Raw genomic sequence first — 21,834 nt, forward strand, 5'->3', positions numbered from 1 at the left:
CAAATGAAGGTAATGCAAGTTAAATGTTCCTTACACATGGTAAAATTATAGCACCCACAGGGCCTTTTCGAAGCACCCTTACAGTGCAACCCTATGCATGTATACCCAGAAGCCAGCCTCCATTGAGTTCACTGAGATTTAGTCCCAGGTACCCATGCGTATTTTTGCAGTTTTAGTTTGACAGCAATAGCATCATCTTCAATTCACAAATGTTAATAAATATAATTCAGGTCTTTATCAAGATTGGAGAATTTCTGTTATACCACATGAGACATGAAATGGACACAGTTGTAATGTTCAAATACATCCTAATGTTACCTTCCATTTAAATAAAAATTGTATGGAAATTCCATATATTTTCAAGAAACTAAAAAAGTCATTTTATAGCTTATTCCAAGGTACAACTGTGTTTTTTAAAATATATCAGTTTGTTGTGTTGGTACTTAAAGAGTAAGATTCCCAATTCCCAGATTTAACTAGGATATTTTGGGGAAATAACTTGTTTTTCTGTAAAACTGTACAATTGTAAAGAAAGTAAAATACAATAGCATTCTCCTCAAATATTACATCACATCATAAACATAATTTAAAAATACTTTACAACTATTTGTGAACCAAAAAAGACACTAGTCTTCTTTTTTCTGTGTTTCAAATCGTTCCATCAATGCTCTGAATACATTTCCTGGTATTTTCTGATGTTTGTCTATTAAACATTGTATCGCATTTTTTGCCTATAAGGTCAAAAAGAAAATAGCTCATTATTGTAACAGTTTTCAGTCAGTCACAGATTAAAATTAAAACCAGGATTTAGCCCTTTTAGTAGCAATAATACCCAAGATACCAGCAGTTTAATTTCAAAACTACAAAACAAGTGTGAGATGCAAACGCACAAAATGGAGTACGAAGTGTCAGCAACTGTCAGGTGGATTGAAGTTAGAATTCTGGTGCTTTCTATCCAATGATTTATAGCATATAGTTAACAAAGCTAAACAGTTAACATGGTGTCCAGACCCAAAATAGGCAACGAAACTCAAATATGTAAGTAGCTCCATAAACTCACAAGAAATCTAATGTTTGTTCTCTAATAATATTCCCTATGTGTGGCAAGGTAAACTTGGTCCTCTTCCTTAACCCAGCCTAATGCCAGGTTGAATCATCCAGAAAAACCTGAAGCTGAGAAGTCAAAATACACTCTAGCATCATGGCCAAGATTGAAATAAGAGAAATTTCTGGCTGTGAAGTCCAGCATAGCAGGATTCAAGTTGGATATGTTTCAACAAATGTATTTTAAAGCTTGTAAGGTCTATCTTCAAAAGGAGATATGTGCCACTCTTCTGCCATCTCTCATTATTCCTTATTCTACTGTCCTTGCACCCTCTTGTTTCTTTAGTTCTTTGCATCTTTATCTCAGCCAGGTCATATTCACCTTTTCCCATCACCATTCTCAAATCACAACCTCTATAAATGTTCTCCACTGATTTAGCGTACCACTGGGCAATCTTGGCAGTTCACCCAAAATTCAATGAAATTAACCAGCTTCACCCCATGGCTATTTGGAATATTTCCACAACTGTATTCAGAACATAGGAATATTGACCCCATGGACCAGAGCACGCCAGGCACCCCTATCCCCCACCGCCTCCCACAGTCTGGCCAAACTCATGCCAGTCGCTTCGAGAACACTGTCCAACCATCTCATCCTCTGTCGTCCCCTTCTACAATTATTTAGGATTAGGACAGTAACTTTGCTACTTCAGCATTATGAAAACAAAAACTTACTTTTTCTGCCAGTTCTGCAGCAGTTACATTTGGGTCATATGGAATAGGATCTCCAACATAGGTGCGTAGTTTGACAGGGAAGTTTCCATACAATGGGACTAGTGGCAAGCGAGTGTTCTCATACACCCATCTAAGTGGTTCTGGTTCATTAAAAAGAAGTGGGGGGGGGGGGAGAGATATATATTTAAGAGAATAGCAGGTAAAATAAAGTTCTGTTGCCCAAATCATGCAACTCTTTAAAGGTATCTTGGAGGCAATGGCTTTCAAGTCACGTGTTGGCAGTAATGCCTCATAAATTACTGGTGCAAACTAAAAGTTACACAGTTCTGGAGTATGTATATCCAACCCTGAGCTAGTTGCACAGATTTTGCATTCTAAGCAAGAAGTCATGAGAGAGAAGAATTGCTGAAATACCTCCAAGCTGTAGGTTGTGTTTGCATATAATGTTACCCCCACCACCAATCACAAGCTTTTGCTTCCATTTTTCATCAACCAGTAATATCCGAATCTGGACAAACTGTTGATATTAATTCTAGTTTAGGGAATCCTACTGCATTTTCTTAACTATAATTAACACTAACCACAGTTCTTGGTTCAACATACTGAATAACTACAGTTACTTGAAAACAGAGGCAAAAACTTATGATCTCCTCTACTGCATGGCTGTGAGGAGAAAGAGAAGTGCAGGAGTCCAAGACTATAAGCTTAGTTCCAGTTACAGGTGGGTAGCCGTGTTGGTCTGCCATAGTAAAAACAAAATCGAAAATTCTTTCTAGTAGCACCTTAGAGACCAACTGAGTTTGTTCCTGGTATGAGCTTTCGTGTGCATGCACACTTCTTCAGATACCAGGTATCTGAAGAAGTGTGCATGCACACGAAAGCTCATACCAGGAACAAACTCAGTTGGTCTCTAAGGTGCTACTAGAAAGAATTTTCGATTTTGTTTTTACTATAAGCTTAGTGTTAAGTATGAATGAAGCCTTAAAATTACAAGGTGGGAAGCTATTTTAAAAGATTAGGTCCTATATAACATCTCTTCCCTAGTGTAGCATAGTAAAAGAAAGAGTTTCCAAAAGTTGCTTTGGAGGAAAGAGTCATTGTTCTAGAAACATAGTTCTGGTTTCTTAACTGCGTTAATGAGACAGGGAGCATGTCCTGTGATAAATAGATTCTCTGCTTGGCTTTTCTTTAGGTCTTCATAGGACCATAGTCAATGTGCTATTGTCATAAGAGGGACAGAACTTATATCTAAACAAGTGTGAGAACTGCAGCAAATCTCCCCCCCCCCGCCGCCGCCCTCTTTAGGAAGACCCTAAAATGATGTTTAGTCTGCCTTCTTTATCTTTGATTATACATGCAATTAGCTAATATTTTAAGATTTAGATAAAAACTACAATAGTGGCTGCCATTTATTTTTTTAAAGAGCCTGGTTTGGGGGTGGGGTGGGGAAAAAAAACTATTGTATAGTGCCTAGGAAAAAGAGAAGGCAGGAAGCAGGCACAGGGATGGTGAAGACTAGAAAGCAGAGCAGAAAGATGACTTATGAAGTATGGAAACTAAAGTATGGGATAAACAGAAGCAGGGTGGCTGCCTAAGGGTGGTTGAAGGCCAGGCTGAGAAGCAGACATATGAGAGGTCTGAGCATGAATAGGGTGGAGGCAGAGAACAATAGAAAGGAAAGTAACAAAAAGGATCAGAGGATAGAAAGGCAACAGAGCCTTCTGTTATATTTTGTAATGGTTGTGCATTACACTTTTTTTCTTTCTCTGCCTCTCTTTTACAACATGGAATGTCAAAGGCATGGGGTGGGTGTAATAGGAGATTTAAGAAAAAATGGAACCAGTCTGGAACACCTTGCTACACAGAACAATATATATCTAGGTATCAAAGCTTTCCTAATAATTCCAAAAGGACAACTGACACTTGTGGATTTGTAGAGCTTGAGTTAGAATAAAGAAGCCTCATCCCTCCAGATGTTTTGGATTACTAAAACATATTCACTTCACAGCACTGAATGATTAAAGTGTCAACCACATCGTTCAAGAAAGAAAATCTTACCTCTATATGCACCAAAGATAGCAAGCCAAAGGTTCAACCAGGAAAGTAATAAATGTAACAACTGAAAGCATAATATAAAAACCCCAAAAACTGAAGTTGCTTACTTATTCCACCAAGTGTTCGAACGCTTTCCCGAATATTTTGTGTGAAAAAGGGAATGATGGGCTGTAAAGACGAAGGACATACGTTAGCAGTTTCTGTCTCACACTCAAGGCGTTGCATCCTAAATAACAGAGTGCATTCCTCAGTGATTACTCACTAACGATTACTTTGTATCATTATAGGATTAATTAAATGAGTAGCAAGCCGAGAGAACCATGCTAAACCATTCATTAATTACATTTGTATCTTGTGCTTGCTCCAAGGAGCTTAGTGCAATTTTTCTCACTTGCTCTCACATTCCATGTGAGCTGTTCCCGTTAAAGAACATTATTTTGTCCGTAAGATCCTTAATTTCATCCTCAATGCAATTTGAAAAAGCAGACTTTGCCTTCTATTTACTTAAAACAATTAAGGGCAGATGAAATTAATTCTCAGAATGAAAAGACTGATACAATTAAAGCTTCTTCTTTTTTGTACCAGGACAGCCCCCCTCCAAAAAAAGATGAATCAAGCCCTCAGACTGTATGACAGTCAATCAGACGAAACATCTGAAAGCAACATAACATATTAAGAAATCTCCAGTAATAGCCTTGCATATCAAACATTCATTTATTCACATTAGTCTAGATGGCCATTCAAAAGATAAGACAGGAGGAACAATTCAGGACTTTACTTCTATTTGATGTTCTGTAATTTTGGAATATGTAAGATCTGATCAACTTGGATAAATGGAAACATTATTTATATAGATTCGCAATGTATGTGATGGGCTTCCATACATACATTTTTTGAAGAGCCATTAAGTGCATCCATTTTGTTTCAATTTCTGCTTGCTTGTCTCTTGCTTCTTGTAGTTCTCTCTGGATGAAGAACATGGGCAAGCAAACCATCTGTCTTTACTTCATTGATTTTACATATAGAAAGATTCCAACACTTATAGTGTTGGTTTTGTTAAGATGCCTGCAGTGTTATATTGCATTTATGCTCAGAAAACACTCACCACTTTTGCATCAATAGCCACTTGAGCAAATCCTTTACGATTTCCCCATAGCATGGTGTAGCATTCATTACTAAACAGGGCTTCCCGAACTCCTCCTGGTGAAATGGCCAATGTGCGCCCGTTCTTTAATGCTTTTTTACATTCCTCCTGTGATCCAGGCAAAGCACTAAACACATCAACTAAGATTTTGAAACCTGCAAAGAGTTAAGAAACAGAGAGTTTATGTGAGAAATCTGGAATAAACAGTAGGCAAAAAGGAAAAATGGAAATATTGAACAAAACCATGAAAGAATTGGATTTTACACACCTAAATGCAGTCCAGCACCCACCTCTTGTTCATATACTCCTGCATCAATATTAGGCTTAATCAAAACATTTACTTTCAAAACAATAACTAGTGATAATTTTAAACAACTATCGACTCATCGTTTTTCTCAAGGACAAAGTATGTTACCTAATTTCCAGGTGCATTTGTGTCAATTCAAGCTTAGTGCTGCCGGGCTTACATGGTACTAATTCAGCATCAACACGCTGTTACTATTATCACTCTAGAAAAGTTAGTGTTTTGAAGATTAGACCAGTGTTTTTCAACCACTGTTCCGCGGCACACTAGTGTGCCGCGAGATGTTGCCTGGTGTGCCGTGGGAAAAATTGAAAAATTACTTTATATATTGTCAATATAGGCACAGTGTTATTTTTTTTAACATTTTCTAATGGTGGTGTGCCTCGTGATTTTTTTCATGAAACAAGTGTGCCTTTGCCCAAAAAAGGTTGAAAAACACTGGATTAGACACATTCTATCTCATAAAACTTGTGAATTGTTTTATAGACACTATACATTTAAAAGCTTCATAGAGTTTGGTGTGATCAGATAGAATTATCAGTGCAATTAAGAAGTATAAATATAAGTAATAGATGTTAGAAAATCATGTGAAGGGTTTGAGGGAAGTCATGGCTTGATAAAGCCAACATGTTAAAAGGAAGGATAATGTGATGGATTTTATCAATGTATTTTTTATAAAACTAATAAAAAATGATAAGACAAAAAGAATTGTCAAGTGACCTTTCCATTTGGTCACATTAAATTTTATTTAGTTTAACAGTGTCTTCCTACACCACTCTCACTTAAGGGTAATGGCTTAGCACAGCAAGTTATATTTCATGGCACATTTGGGAATTTTAGCAAAGGGTAAAGGAAACAAGCTATGGCAAATGCTAACCATTGTTAAGTGTTACATCTGTATAGGGCTGCAACTGTGAATAAGAAACACCTTATTTTCTAACCATTCCTCAGGAATGGTTATTTATTTATTATAATGGTTATTTTATTTTTAATATAAGATATATTTTTAAAAGTCATGAAAGACATTGTTCCCATCTTCAAAGGGCTACAAAAGGTACAGTCAATCCCTTTTCAGATCATTGTTACCGATTTTCACCACTGAAGACAGAACTCATTCCAGTAGGCGAATCATAATAAAGTAAGTCAAATTTCAAATTTGCTATGCAGAAGCCACAATTTAAGAACATTCTCAGTGAGTGTGTTCATGTGTCATGGTAAGCTATGGATCCCAGGTCTGCGATCTGAAGTCACATGGGGCTACCACATTGCTACAGGTAAGCAGGGCCAAGGCCTGGTCAAAATCTCAATGCAGAACTGCATGGGAATCATATGTATAGCACCTTGGGCTCCATGGTGGAAGAAAGGTAGGATATAAATGTAAGGAAATAATTAAAAAAATGACATACAAACACAGCCAGTGTTCATTTCTTCATTTTGAGTTGTTGTTCTACAACTCTACAAACTGCACATTTGCTCATGGAATTTATGTATGAATGCACCTGTGTGCACAAACAAACCAACCCTGTCCATAACACGTGTCTTCAGATGCCCAGTTAGTACTCTTAACTGATCTATAAGCATCTTAATCACATTTCACAGTTTTTACCTGGTAATGAAAAGACGAAGTGATCAGCAACTACATGGATGATTTTTTTCTTTTTAGCAAGAACAGCAGACATGAAGTAGAAAAAGTCTAAAGGTGTTGCTCCATGATAAAAAACAAATAGGGCTGGTCCATCAGGTATTTTTTCTAGGCCATGCAACTCATAGCCTGTTGAGAAGGGAAGGTTAACATTTGATATCAACTTTGCATTGCAAAAGCTTACTCAAATAAGCACCAGAATTGTATGCAAACTACAGCTGCAAATGACAGGCAAGCAAAGGTCACACCACAACTGGCCAATCAATATGAAGGACTGAACACTTTGCTGAAAAGAAAGCCTCTTTTGAACTACTTTTTAATACCCTCATAAATGACTGAATTGTCTGCCAATTAGGTAACTGCTGACTTCTCTTTTGTTACTTTAGACAGAAGTTGCATTGCTTTTAAAATGGTATCTTGTATTGTATTGAACTAGCTTCTGTCATGAAAAATAGTAAGAGCTTCTAATATGGGTTATATGGTTACCTTGGGACACAAAGATTAAGCGACATATATAATCGGTGTTCATCTCAGTTTCTCCACCAGCAAAAGCTAAATCTCACAATCCTTAGTTACTCCTCGACATACTTGTGCACTCTTTCATAAATGCAATCAGTATCAATAAAGTCCATCTCCAAAGAAAACTTTCCTGTTCTGTAGAGGAATTATAGTGTCCTGCCAAAATTGCAATGGCTTTTGTCCTTTTCAGATCATTGCTGCTGTTCCATTATCAAATATTAAGGATCTCATTCCCTCTCTGCCTCGCTCCTGAGAAACATTTTCTGCAAGTAGAGTGGGCAATTGAAAACATATCTGATCATTCCAATACAATTGGCTCCACCCTGTGAAAGAACATATATGAAAATCTGTGGAGACAATCCGCTTACAACATTACTCTACCTTCAAAAGGAATTCTTCTGTTGATAAGGACTCTGTCCCATCTGACTCAAAAGATTTCACTGACTACTTCATGGACACACCCTCTTCTTGAAAACACCTGCAAAGTGGGGGAATAACCACCTTTGTTGTTGCTGTTGCAAAGAGGACCTAGAGCTGTAGACCAGGGGTAGGCAACCTAAGGTCCGTGGGCCAGATGCCTTCTCAATCCGGCCCACGGACAGTCCAGGAATCAGCATGTTTTTACATGAGTAGAATGTGTCCTTTTACAGTGGTACCACGGGTTGTGGACACGATCCGTTCCGGGGTGCCATTCGCACCCCAAAAAGTCCGCAACCCGAGCGATATCGCGCTTCTCCGCATGAGCGACCTGAGCAGAACGTTTCTACGCATGCGCAGACCGCGTGGAGCACTTCTGTGTGCCGTTTGCAACCTGCAGCGAACGCAACACAAGGTACGACTGTATTTAAAATGCATCTCTGGGTTATTTGTGGGGCATAGGAATTCGTTCTCCCCCCCCAAAAAAAAATATAGTCTGGCCCACCACATGGTCTGAGGGACGGTGGACTGGCCCACAGCTGAAAAAAGGTTGCTGACGCCTGCTGTAGACGCTAATCTTTAAGAACCACATGCTCACAATTAGAGTTTCCAAGTCCAGGAATTGGAGAGACTGTTCTGAATGGGGTTGCACTGCACCTGAAGAAAAGGTACATGGTTTGGCAGCTCTCCAAGATTTCAAAGCTGTCACTGGAAATACAAGTAGCCTCAGTGGGAACAGTTACTCCTCACCAGCTATAGCAATTCCTGGACTTGGACAGCAAGTCTCAGTAATCCACACTCCGGTAACCTCATGACTGGTTACTGCAATGCACTCTATGTGGGGCTACCCTCGACTATAGTCTGGAAGCTGCAGTTAGTGCAAAATGTGGTTGCCAGGCTCCTAAAAGGGGCAGCCAGATGAGATTCAAGTGATTCCAATCCTCAGAATTCTGCACTGGTTGACTGCATGCTACTGGGTCTATTTTAATGTGTTGGTACTTGGTGTACAAAGCCCCAGATGACTTAGGAGCAAAGTACTTAAATAAGTGCTCTCCCAATACCTACAGGCCTGTGTTCCAAGATCCAACCAGTGGCCTGGCTTATTGGTGGTGGTCTAAGGCAGTGGCCTTCTCAATAGCAGCACCCTGAACATGGAACTCCTTCCAAAAGGAAATGTGGTTGTCCCCCACATTGTCACTATTCAGATACCAATTTTTAAAATGTTCACCTGGGGATTTGGGCCATAAATGGGCTATGGAATTTAGCAGTTCTGCTATTTCACGGCCTTTCCATGTTGATCATTTTATAAGTTTTTTAATGTAGTGTACAAATCTGAGCTCCTTTAGGAAGAATGGAATAAAATCATTTCAGATTAAGGCAAGGCAAGGTAAAATATTTAGATTTTTTCTATGTTTATTGTGCTATACTCAAAATTGTTTACCATGTCACTTGAGGCAAGATCTGAAGAGGGGAACTTCCCAACCTTCAGTTCATTGTTCCATAATCTAATTATAATTATGTTTCATCAAATAGGTAGCTTGCAACAGGGGTGGAGTGTCCCATTTTACTCGCTTAAGGCAAAACAGGAAGTGCCATCCTGGCGCCTCCAGCAATGGTGCCAATTTGAAGCAAAATCTCGCTGGCAATCAGTGTCAGTGGCAGCAGTGGAGGCAGTGGGGCAGAAGGGGTGCCCATAAGGACACAGCCTTGGGGGCTTCTGCTGCCTGAGGCAGCAATCTCACTGCGCTTAATGGCTGGACCAGCCCTGGGCTGCAAGACAGGTAAAGATAAACTCATGTGAACACCTGACTATTTAGCCAAATATATATGCTTAAGAATATCCAAGAACCGTCATCAACCTGAGTTTAAGGAAAGGGTCATTCCACGTCATTTCAATGAGGTCATGTCACCCTCCATCTCAGATATTGATGAAATTTGAAACCCCCTTATTTTCCCCCTCTCTATCTCAAACGGATTTAATTTTATAGTACTTCGAAGTTTTGTGAAATCTGCGTTGACTGTCCCTCTTGAGACCCTCGGCACGAGATACCCTTGTGTACATTTCTTTTTATTCTTCTCCATAACAAATGATCAGATCTCTTTGAAATTTTATACGGAGCTCAATAAAATGATGAGGATTTCAGAAAAAATACACTAGCATTCAAAAGATTTTATAAATGCCTAATTTTATTTTTTTTTATAAATGCACTTGTAGCCTAGTTTTTTTGGTGGAAAAAAACTAGTAGAAAATGGATTACATTTGGTTGAAAATCCATAGCTGTAATAACTTCAAATTCAAATACTGTATTTTTCGCTCCATAGGATGCACTTTTTCCCTCCTAAAAAGGGGAGGTGTTGGTGCGTCCTACGGAGCGAATGCTTCTGGTCAAGCAAATGGAGTGCACACATCTACAGGGAGCTGGGGCTCCCTGTAAATGTGCGTGCTCCGCTTGCTTGACAGGGAGCCGTGAAGTACATCCTCCACTGCTCCCCGCCACCATGGCTTGTAGAAGCAGGCTTTTACAAGCCACAGCGGCAGCGGGGGGCAGCGAAGATGCTTCATGGAGCAGGCAAGGAGGGGCAGGCGGGCCGGGAGAGCCCGGTAGCGATGCTGTAACGATGCCACTGGGCTCCCTCAAACCAGCTGGGCTGGGGATCCTCGCCATTTGCGGGGGGAGGAGGAGAAGCGTCACCCTGAGATCCCCAACCCAGCTGGTTTGAGGGGAGAGATTTAAGTTGCACAGGGGAAGAAAAAGAAAGGATCCCTGTATGTGCATGATTGTTGTGTGTGCCAGAGATAGAGATTCATGGGTGAACAAGTGCAGTGCAGTGTATGCATGTGAACATGAATTTCTTTTTCTCTCCTTTGGCATCAAGCAGGTTTGTCAAAACTGAATGCAGTCCTTGGGTTTAAAATGATTAGCTACATTTGTCCTATGCCATCCATTTACTGGGGCTATAAGGTTAAGAACAGAAGCAGACTGAATTTCTTACAGCATTTGCCTCATAATACATAACTTAATATTTATATTTGTCCATGGAGTTTTCTTGGCAGGGATACTGGAGTGGCTTGCCAGTTGGATCCAGGTGGATCCAGGTGGATCGCATTTAGTCAGAACTCTCCACTATGACCTGTCCATCTTGGGTTTCTCTGAGTTATTCAAGCCCCTTCGCCACGACAAGGCAGTGATCCATGAAGAAGATCCACGAAGAATTGATGCTTTTGAATTACGGTGCTGGAGGAGACTCTTGAGAGTCCAATGAACTGCAAGAAGATCAAACCTATCCAGGGGCGTCGCTAGGGGGGTGCGGTGGGGGTGGTACGCCCCCGGGCGACAGGGGCGAGAAGCGGCGGGTGGGGGCGACAAGCGGCGGGTGGGGGCGACAAGCGGCGCCCCTCCCGCCACTCCCCAGGCAACGTCGGTCACCCCGGGAGCAGCAGCGCTGCACGGACGGGGTGCTCCCTCGGCCGTGCGCTGTTGCTCCCGGGGCGAGCGGCGGCGCATGGGGGTGACAAGCGGCAGCCCCTCCCGCCATTCCCAAGCGCTGCCGCTCCCTCCGTCACCCCAGGAGCAACAGCGCACGGCCGAGGGAGCACCCCGTCCGTGCAGCGCTGCTGCTCCCGGGGTGACCGGCAGCGTGGGGAGTGGTAGGAGGGGCCGGCGCTTGTCAGCCCCATGCGCTGCCGCTGGCTCCGTCCCCCCGGGAGCAGCAGCGCACGGTGTGTGCGGTGCTGCTGCTCCTGGGACAACGGAGCGAACGGCGGCACGTGGGGGTGACAAGAGGCAGCCCCTCCCACCATTCCCACGCGCTGCCGCTCCCTCCGTCACCCTGGGAGTGGCAGCGCAACATGTGTTTGTGAACAGGGATTTGCAACTCTGACAAATAATGAAAAATCAGAAAAGAGAAAGACTTATTTGTGTTGATGAGATGAGTTTGCTTGTCTCAAATTAGACCTAATATAAATGAAATTACCCAACAATGGCATAGCAAGGTAAATTGGTACCCGGGTGCGATAATTTTTTTGTCCCCCCCCCCCAATTGAAATTATTAAAAGAAGGAAAAATAAGATCCGATTCCTACCAAAACAAGCCAGAGAAGAGAAAAACAAAAACACTACGAATGAGAGCTTGCTGCTATTCCTGCATCGCAGTGGGGTTGGACTATATGACCGCACTGGGTCCCTTCCAACTCTATGCTGCTATGATTCTAAGGCAGGGAACGGCTCTGAAAGTCAGTATGTGCTACTGAGTGGCCATACATTTAAAGCACCCCACAAAAGAATCCTGGGAACTATAGCCTACAATCTGCAATCCCCAGCAAACCCTTAGCAAACTACAGTTCCCAGAATTCTTTGGGAGAAGCAATTACCTGTTGCTGGAAACCACAGGAGTCGAGAGAGCTCTTGTGCTTGCAATCTGCTTGGGGACTTTCCACTGTGAGAACAGGATGCTGGACTAGATGGGCTTCATCCAGGCCATTTTATGTTCTTAAGATGTCTTCTTAAGCTGCCGCTGGGGATTAATTTATGACAAAGTTTGGACTACAATCTTGGGATATTGACTAGAATCGGTACTCCGGAATCTTGGGGTATCAAATAAGGACTAGAATCTTGCATACAGTACTCCTCTTTTTAACCAAGCCTTGGGTTGATCTGATTTGCATCCTATGCCCTTTTTAAGTGGGGTTTTTTGCGGGGGGCTATTGGGTTTTTGTTTGTATTTTTATTATGTATTTTGTGGTTTTATATCAGGGGTAGGCAACCTAAGGTCCATGGGCTGGATGCAGCCCAATCACCTTCTCAATCAGGCCCACGGACTGTCCGGGAATCAGTGTGTTTTTACATTAGTAGAATGTGTCCTTTTATTTAAAATGCATCTCTGGGTTTGTGGGGCATAGGAATTTGTTCATATATTTTTTTAAATATAGTCCGGCCCACCACGTGGTCTGAGGGATGGTGGACTGGCCCAAGGCTGAAAAAAGTTGCTGACCCCTGTTTTATATCTTGATTTTATTCTGTGAACTGCCCTGAGACCTGAAATGCAGCACCTCATTTGCATGCAGGAGTTGCATGCATGAGTTGCTCTGCCTCTGCATGCAAATGAGGGGCTGCAGAGCATTGTGGGGGAGCGCAAAAACGGTCACTGTGACTTGAAGGGGTGTGGGCGGATGGTAGCCCAGGTCCAGGAGGACTGAGTAAGGCAAGAAGGGCTAATGCTTTAGCAGGGCTATGGTGAGTCCCGAGCCTACAGCCACTGGCTTTGCTGCAACTTTGCTTGGGATTCCAGGTGGAGGTGCCAAATGTCACCCCCTTGAAAATAGCACCTTGGTGTGATGTGCCAGTATGCCCAATAGGAAAGATGGGAGTGGTGTCATGCCAGCCAGCAGCTGGCGGGAGGGGATGCTTTGCCTCCCCAGCAAAAAGCCTCACTCAGCATGGTGGGGGTGGGGAGCTCTAAGTGTCACCCCGCCCCAGGGTGGCAATGCCCTGCCCTTGCTCCACCCCTGCTACCCAGCAAAGCAAGATTACACCTCTCACTGAGTTTGTATACATACTTAAGGTACATCATATGTAAGAGGCTCATTTACAATTATTTTTTGGGAGTGATTTATGTTCTTGTGTAGCTGCATTGTTTTATACTTTCTTGATATCCTAGGATCATATTATAAAATAGTTAGGTTCTGTTATAAATCAAGCACTGCTACGAGTTGTTTCATTTTGTTTTCCAATGTATTTCTTATCAATAAAAAATTCGGTGTGGCACAAGCAAATCTGCAGTCTCAAAAGTACCAACATATTTCCCATTTCTGAAAACATGACATGTAATCTTAAACAAGTCCATTTCAAAAGCTGCTTATTAGCCTTAATGCACTCCTTGATTCCAGTGAATCAAGAGGCAACATATGTGGGTGGTTCATGCAGTTTGCCACTCTAATCCTGAACAACCCACTTTTTAGAATTTGGGTCACAGTGTTTGTGGCTAACAGGTTTTGCTGGCTTGAACAGAAATACAGGCGATTTCTATATCATGGCCTATATCATGGACAGAAAAGTTCAGGCTCTTCAAATGTTGACTACAACCCCCAAAACCCACACCCAAAGCCCATGCTGGCTGGGGCTTAGAGAAGTTGCAAGTACAACCACAGCTGGAGGGCCACAGGTTCCCCTTTCCTGCCCTAATTGCATACTTTCCTTCAAGGGCAACCAAAATGGTCAATGGCCTGGAAACGATGCCTTATGAGGAACGGCTTAGGGAGCTGGGTATGTTTAGCCTGGAGAAGAGAAGGTTAAGGGGTGATATGATAGCCATGTTCAAATATATAAAAGGATGTCATATAGAGGAGGGAGAAAGGTTGTTTTCTGCTGCTCCAGAGAAGCAGACACGGGGCAATGGATTCAAACTACAAGAAAGAAGGTTCCACCTAAACATTAGGAAGAATTTCCTGACAGTAAGAGCTGTTCGGCAGTGGAATTTGCTACCAAGGAGTGTGGTGGAGTCTCCTTCTTTGGAGGTCTTTAAGCAGAGGCTTGACAGCCATCTGTCAGGAATGCTTTGATGGTGTTTCCTGCTTGGCAGGGGGTTGGACTGGATGGCCCTTGTGGTCTCTTCCAACTCTATGATTCTATGATTTAACTATTTTCCTCCATATAACAGGTTAGGCTAGGCTAGGGCATTAGTGGACACTATGGAGCAAAATCTATCAGCAGATTTCTGGGGAATTTGAAGTAGATTGGCAAGCAGGGGCAGATCGAGGAGGGGCGGGGGGGCAGGTCGCCCCGAGTACCGCCCTGGGGGGGGTGACACTCCGGGCCCCACCCCCGCGACCGGCAACTCCGAGTCCCAGCCATTCCCAAAACCTTGTTTGGCATGTGACGGCGGCTGGCTTGTGCTTGCTCGCTTTCTCTCTCTCGGCCAGCACGCGCTTTCCTTTATTATTTATTTTCCTTTTTTCGGTGCTGGGGTGGGCGCCCTGGGTGGAGCCGCGGAGGGGAAGCGTGGGGCGGGCCAGCGAGGAGGGGCGCCGCATCATGCCAGCCACAAGTGTGACTTCTCGCTGGCCCACCCCTCCCTTCCGTGGCTCTGCCCAGCAGCAGGAAAGGAGAGCGGAGAGGCTGAGCGCGTGCCGGCCGAGCGAGCAAGCCGAGCCCACGTTGTCGTCGGCTGCTGCCTTTCGGGAGAGACATTTTTCCTCCAGAGGAGAGGGCTCCATGCTGCCAGGGAGTGGACATGACTCTACGATGCCTCCTCCTTCCCCGCTCCCAACTCTTTCTTTCTTTCTTTCTTTCTTTCTTTCTTTCTTTCTTTCTTCTTCCGTCTCTTTTGCCTCCTTCCCTTCCTTTCAAACACGCCACACAAAAGAAAAAGCCAGGAGGAGGGGTAGGAAGGAAAATATGCAAGGCTGAGAGAATTTGCGTTGTCTCTCTTTCTCTCGAGCTCCCTGTCTTTTTCTTCCCTCCCTACTCTCTCCACCGCCTTCTCTCTTTACTGCTGCTGGGTAGGAGTGGGGGCGAAGGAAATGAAGACAAACCAGACCCTTGACTGTTTCTCCCTCTCTTTCTCTCTTTTTGCTGCTGCTGCTCAGCTGCTGCTGGTGGCGATTTCCCTCCCTGCTTGCTGCCTCCTCCTTTTCTCTCGCCTCCTCTCCTGCCGCTTTGCTGCTTTGCTTTTGCTCGCAGAAAGGGGAAGGGCAGAAAAAAAAAATCTGGCTGAGGCTCCCCTCGGCTCAAGCTCCTTAAGAGCTGCTGTCGCTGCCTTGGCTGCCTCCGAAGCTCTCTGATTACATTCGCTTGTCAGCAGCAGGAGCAGCATCCGAAACCCCAGGGAGAGACCTGCAAGGCACCCTGGGGTGTGTAGTTCTTTCCGCTAGAAAGGGGAGGGTGAGGGAGGGAAGGTGGTGGTAGCAGCAGCAGCAGCAGCAGACGACGATGACTTTAAAGGGGGAGAAGCAGCGCCCACACGGAGGACTGCACATGTGTGGCATCCGCGCATGCGCAATCCGTCCTGTCGTGCATTGTGACGTCACGATGCATATCAGGACGCGCACGTGCTGCGGAGCGGCGCCCTGCCCCCAGGGGTGCCTCCGTTTGCCTCCCCGGACAGCGAAGCGGCTCAATACGCCCCTGTTGGCAAGGATTCTCAAATCCCCAATTGTTTAGCAATGACTCGCACACCCACATTACTGTATAGTGCTGAAATGAAGCAGAAAGTGATGCATTAACGTGTGGAGGGACTGAAGAGTTCAGTTTTGTTCTGATGCTCAAAATCACTGGGTTCAGAATTCATTAATTCTAAGTACTTGTGTCTGTTTGCACCTGGCTAAGGTTAATAGATCTTTGGGTTTTAACAAGAAAAAATGTAGATCAAACAAGCCTGAAGTCTGTCATCCCCTAAGCTATGGGATATTTGAAGGATTAATTAGGCTGCTTAGGTTTTGAACAGGAATGAGTGTGGAGCTATTCATTATCATTTGCAAGGGAAGGAGCAGAAATACTGACTGAGGTTGTAACCCCATTTGTCTAGGAGTAAAGTCCCACTGAACTGAATGGGACTTACTTCTGAGTAGACGGCTTTCCTGGTCATAATGTAGTTTTTCAAGCAGAGATTTCTGACTATACTTTGCCACCAATTCCATTAGTCAGACTCAGAGGCAATCTCATGCTATTCATTTTCTTCTAAAATATACTTGCTACAATTAGCATACATTATTCAAGCAAAAAGAAGGGAACAAGTCTAGCAACCATGCCTAGAAAGCCTTTAATTGTTTCATTATTGACCTTCACAATATCTTTTAGAACCTTTTGTAAAAAAATAATCCAATTTACTTATTAAAAAAAATTAGCCTCACATCATTGGGCATATAAATTCAAAATATAGTTAACTATTCACTCAGACTAAATCTGTCTTTCATGGACAAACTACGTCACCTGAATACAGTTGCTAAATATTAGTGTCTGTACAGCACAGGAAAGTAACAGACAATAAGTATGACATACCAGACTGGGAAATGATAGTTAAGGTAGCCTGAAGCAGAAGAAAAGTAGACAGAGTTGATTACGTGAAGTTCCTGTTTTCTTTGAAAGTTCATAGGAACACCTTGATTTCTGGCAGCTGGGAAGAAGGAAGGAAACCACTGATGCATCCCCATCATTGTCCATTCTACAAGACTTCTCCCTAACAAGAAGCTTGTCTAAAAAGCCTTGTGGTCCAGGATTTATACCCTGTTTCTCATAAAATAAGACGTGCCCATAAAATAAGCCATGGCAGGATTTTCAAGCATTCACAAAATATAAGACATACCCCAAAAATAAGCCGTAGTGCTGGGCGCAGTTCTAGAGGGCGCCAAAGAAGAGGAAGAGGCCTGTCGGGTTGGCACCCAGACCCAGATGTTGCTGCTGGTGCAGCCCCGTCAAAACGCCCAGCAACCCAGCAAGAGCCGGAGCGAACGCCGCCTGGAGCCACGAGCCAGCGGGACCCAGCAAGAGCCGCCTCCTCCTCCTGTTGGCTTCCGGAGGCCTGGGGTGCTCAGCGCAGCGCTGCTGGAAGCCGACCTGGCAAGCCTCCTCCTCCTGCTGCTGCGACTCGGGGCGCTCCGTGCGGCGCTGCTGGGCACTTTGTTAGTACTTCAGCAGCAGCAGCAACAGCCAGTTCCAGGCGCCAAGCCGCAGCAGGAAGAGGAGGAGGCTTGCCAGGTCGGCGCCCACCGCCCCGAGCCTCCAGGAGCCAGCAGGAAGAGGAGGTGGCCTGCCGGGTCGGCGCCAAGCAGGGCCGCGTGCCCCGAGACAGCTGGACCAAGCAGCAGCAACGCCGGCCGCGGCAGGAGGAGGCAGGTGCCCAGAACTATATGGTACTTAATAAAAAAAATAAGACACCCCCGAAAATAAGCCATAGGCTTATTTTCTTAAGTAAAATAAATATAAGATGGTGTCTTATTTTAGGAGAAACACGGTAGTGAACAAGCTAAAGAGATTATTGTTATATTGTATTGAGAATCTCATGTACCCTCTTAGTTTGGTGCAGTTCTTGCTTAAAAGGAATGAATCACAACAGAATTCCACTTTCCTGTAGGAAAAGGCCTGTGCATTCCTATACACACACTATGCATTCCTCACCACAGAGGTGTGTGCACAAACACACATCTGGGTAATAGATGGTACAAAATCAAAATGATTTTGGTTTTTTTTGCTTCTTCTTTTTACAATCTCCAGAAAGTCTACCTTGCACTCCAGTGAGTTTGGGAAAGATATGGTGCAACTAGTTAGCAACGAACAACTTAGAAAGAGCTCCTTTAACATAAACCTTATTGTCATTTGCCTCCCTCAAACATACATGAATGTAAGATATAAAGCTACATTCTACAGTGGAAGAATTCCTCTTTAATCAAACAGATTTTTTTTTACAACGTATACACATTCTGAATATAGGAATGTGATTGATTAGAAAGTGGAATAAAAAATACTGGACCTCTGAAACTGTAATAACAAAGTAGTTTATGCAGTGCTACTGAAAAAAATGCTTGGGAAAGTTCTTCTGAAAACAAGTATTGATTTTGTATCCTTATACTTGAAGACTATATAGCTTATGTCATCTACATAAGAAAAATGTACTTACCATTCCATATTTTTGCATGAACATACCATATAGTTGCCACTGTTAGTCTTGCACCATCCCAAAAATCATTTGCATAAACCTCTTTTAGATGTGTCCGTAACTTGTAAATATGAAGAATAAAAATGCTGACATATACAAGAATGAGGATGATTGCAGGAAGTAAAAAGGCTACAAGCAATGGTGCAAAGAGCCATGTGAGGTAGACCAGGTAACTCAGATATTCGTCCAGGTGTTCTACTCCAGTCCATTCTTCCAGTATGTAAAGCAGGCAAGTCAAGTAAGACATGGGCATCTGCTCTGCACCACAGGATTCATTTCGGCCTATCATATTCTGTTTAAAAAGAAAACAAAATAATGTTTTTTAAAGGATATAAACATCTGCACAGTATATTATAAAGAAGTGTTTGGAACTGTCAGTTTGGATTTCCAGACAATTTTCACTAAAGACCAGGATACTCTTAAGTTGAATACAGACTGCTGTCATTGCCAAGTGAAACACAACAATCAAGTTTTGGAGTGAAGCAACTAGGGAACTTGTAAAACTTGTCTACCCCATGCTTCTTAAAGTCTATGAAGTGCAATGTACGGCAACAGATTCTTATCTCCCATGTAGCACTTTTACAATACAGTAGTAGAAAACAAGCTCTCAGTGTTGTAAAATGCAAAGCCCATCTAAGATAGCTTTCTTTGTACAGGAGGGATTTTGTTCCAGACTTTATCTTGTGAACCTCCCTGAGATCTTTTGATGAAGGGAAGTGTATACAGTAAATCTAATAAACATCAACAACAATTTATGCATGGCTTTCTTCGGTTCTCTTGCTGTGTCCCAGCATCATCCTTTTGGTGTAGTGCCGTGACAAAGACAAGAGCAGCAAACTGAGTTCTATGATGGAAACCTGATCCCTTTTTAAAAACGCTTCAGTGATCATCTTCATTCTTTTAACTAGTGTGGGTTTACTGGGATACATTGACTAGATCTGTATACCTGACAGAGATGGGGTCACAAATGTCTTTTTGATGAAATAACCACCTCCTTTTCAAAAAGAGCTATTGGTCCTTTGGGGGCACTCATCATGTTTCAAAGTCTTTCAGCAATAAAGAGCAAGCAGACAAGTGAATATCTCACAAAAAAGACACTCCCACAAAACACTTTAAAAAAAAATCAACACAAATGCTCAAGTGCACACACAACAGCAACTCGGTGCACAGGGAGACACTTCTGCAAATTGATGACCGATAGCTGAATTAATAAACAGTTGAACTGATAAACATTTACAAATCAGGAAAGACCAGCTCAAATCTTGTCTCTCCTCCTATAAATTCTCTGGATGGCTTCCAGCAAACGGAGAGCCGCGCTTTCCCAGCTGCACACACCTCCAATATCTCCCTGGCATGGTGTTGCAAGAATTGCCACGTGAAGAAGCCCTTGCAACATTCATAAAGCACAAGAGATAATAAAGGCGTCCGCGCCACAACGCAAAGACTCAAGTCAGAATCACTGAGAGAGTGCCAAAAACGGGGATGGGAAGTCCTGAGAGAAGTGGGGGGGAAAGCAACAGAAAAGTCTGCCCATGTAATGGGGGTGGAGGAGGGGAAGCCGAGAAAGGACACAGGAATGGCTGCCCTCCCTCTATCAACTCCTCTCCCCCCCCCCCCAACAAGAGACAACTTGTTGCATTCTAATGAGGAGGAAGAGAAGACAGCCTCACCTGTCTCGGAGAGGGAGGATGAGGCGGCGGCAGCTGCAGAGACGCTTCACTTGACGGCAGAGCTCTGGCTTTTCTTCCTCTCCTGCCGCCCCCAAAGGGGCGGTATGGAAAGCGGCCACTCCTGGCAGATAGCACTTAACCACCATCACATTGTCCCGAGCGAGGATGCACCAAAAGAGGAAAGCGTGTCCTTTGCTAACTTTAGGGTCGTTGCTCCACCCAGACCCATTGAGTAGGCGGACAGGTGTCGAAACAAGTCAGAGAAGGCAGCTTCCGGGAAATGCACCATAGAGAAAAGAAAGAGTAGAGGGACGCGTAACGGCGACTGGAGAGAGGGTTTCTGCTGCGCATCTCCCATCTTGCCCAGAGGGAAGGGAGGACGTAGTTTTGTCCTCCTCCAAACAAGAAAGGCAGCTGCAGAGGCTGTTGTAGCTCACATCTTATTTAGTACTAATCTAAAAAGCAAAAAGAAAAATCTAAAACAACCCTGCCAAGGTAAATGCATAAATCCCATTATTATTATTAACAATGTAATTTGTTGCCCGCTGTTTACCCTGAAGTCCCAGGGCACTTTAAAAGTGCAAAGCAGTGAAAACAATTTGAAACCACAATTTCAAAAACAGGTTGGTTCCTAAAAATATTTGTTCAGCATTTTTAAAAAGCAACTTGAACACCTGAAGGAAGTCCTGAATAGGGAAGTTTTTAATGTTTGATATTTTACTATGTTTTATATATGCTGTAAACTGCCCAGGGTGGCCGGGTAAACCCAGCCAGATGGGCGGGGAATAACAACAACAACAACAACAACAACAAATTAACCTGAAGCTATGGTTCTACCATCTTACCAATGACGTGGGGGAGAAAAAAGTGGCAGACTCTTGAGGATTCCTTCCCCTCTTTTTGAGCTGCTGTGGGGTTGTTGTTTTTAATTGCCCTCCTGCAAACTTTGGGGTTTCCCAAAACCTACTAATACTGCCCTCTTTTGATGGTGCCATTTTGGCTACATAAGCGCCTGGAATAAAGAATTCTCAGCTCCCCCAAGGCAGTGCAGGGTCTCTAGCTGTCACTCTGTTTTTCCACTACTATACAAGACTGTTAGGCAAAAGGGCAATGCTTTTATACATGTCCGATAGCGTGCTACTGAAGCTTCTTCCCCTTAGCTCACCTTCAGTTACTGAAGGATTTAGATTCTGGGGCCCAAGTCACAGCTGGCTGCAGGCTGAACGCGCAGAGGGGGAAGTGTGGAGTCCTGTAAACCACACTTCCACAATTAGCCAAAGATGATGTGGCAGCCTAAGATGCTGGGTAAGCACTTGAGGCTTTGTCTTTTGGCAAATTGTGGAACCCCAGTTCAAATAGGTTATGGCATGAGTGTAGCCAAAGGGCGGGGTAAAACAATAGAAATACTTAATTAACTGACACAGGTATTTGCTTTTCTGGCATAGTTTAATTTAGAGGCATTCTTGAAAATCTTTGAATGGCTGAGTAATCTGAAGGGTGTGGTTGGAGAGGTCCATAGCAGAACTATCACCATATCCAGAGTTGCCAAGGTGGGAGTATGGGATGAAGTGGCTTTTTCTTTCCCTATTCTCCCTGCCCCCCACCCCCTGCTTTCCCTTTCCATTGGCATAAATAATGAGGTAACATACCTGAGA

General features: G+C 43.4%; 1 protein-coding gene across 1 annotated transcript; it reads right to left on the reverse strand.

The window, feature by feature from the left end:
- Nucleotides 1–555: 555 nt before the first annotated feature.
- Nucleotides 556–20,385, reverse strand: LOC117049983 (transmembrane protein 68-like). Its single transcript, XM_033155219.1, has 7 exons — nt 20,180–20,385; nt 18,471–18,801; nt 6,889–7,053; nt 4,940–5,133; nt 3,942–4,002; nt 1,780–1,919; nt 556–731 (listed from the first exon to the last, which is right to left on the reverse strand). The coding sequence occupies exons 2-7, from the start codon at nt 18,796–18,798 to the stop codon at nt 627–629; spliced, it is 993 nt and encodes a 330-aa protein (XP_033011110.1). The 5' UTR covers nt 18,799–18,801; nt 20,180–20,385; the 3' UTR covers nt 556–626.
- Between the last annotated feature and the right edge of the window lie 1,449 nt (nt 20,386–21,834).

Source organism: Lacerta agilis, chromosome 7 (assembly GCF_009819535.1).
Source record: "Lacerta agilis isolate rLacAgi1 chromosome 7, rLacAgi1.pri, whole genome shotgun sequence".
Taxonomy (NCBI): Eukaryota; Metazoa; Chordata; class Lepidosauria; order Squamata; family Lacertidae; genus Lacerta; species Lacerta agilis.

Coding starts and splice junctions, on each gene's coding strand:
- LOC117049983 (XM_033155219.1), bottom strand. CDS start 18,798: ATGATAGGCCGAAATGAATCCTGTGGTGCAGAGCAGATGCCCATGTCT. Junction 7,054..18,470: donor TCATGCAAAAATATGGAATG/GTAAGTACATTT, acceptor CCTTCTCAACAG/GCTATGAGTTGCATGGCCTA. Junction 732..1,779: donor CTGCAGAACTGGCAGAAAAA/GTAAGTTTTTGT, acceptor TTGACCTTATAG/GCAAAAAATGCGATACAATG.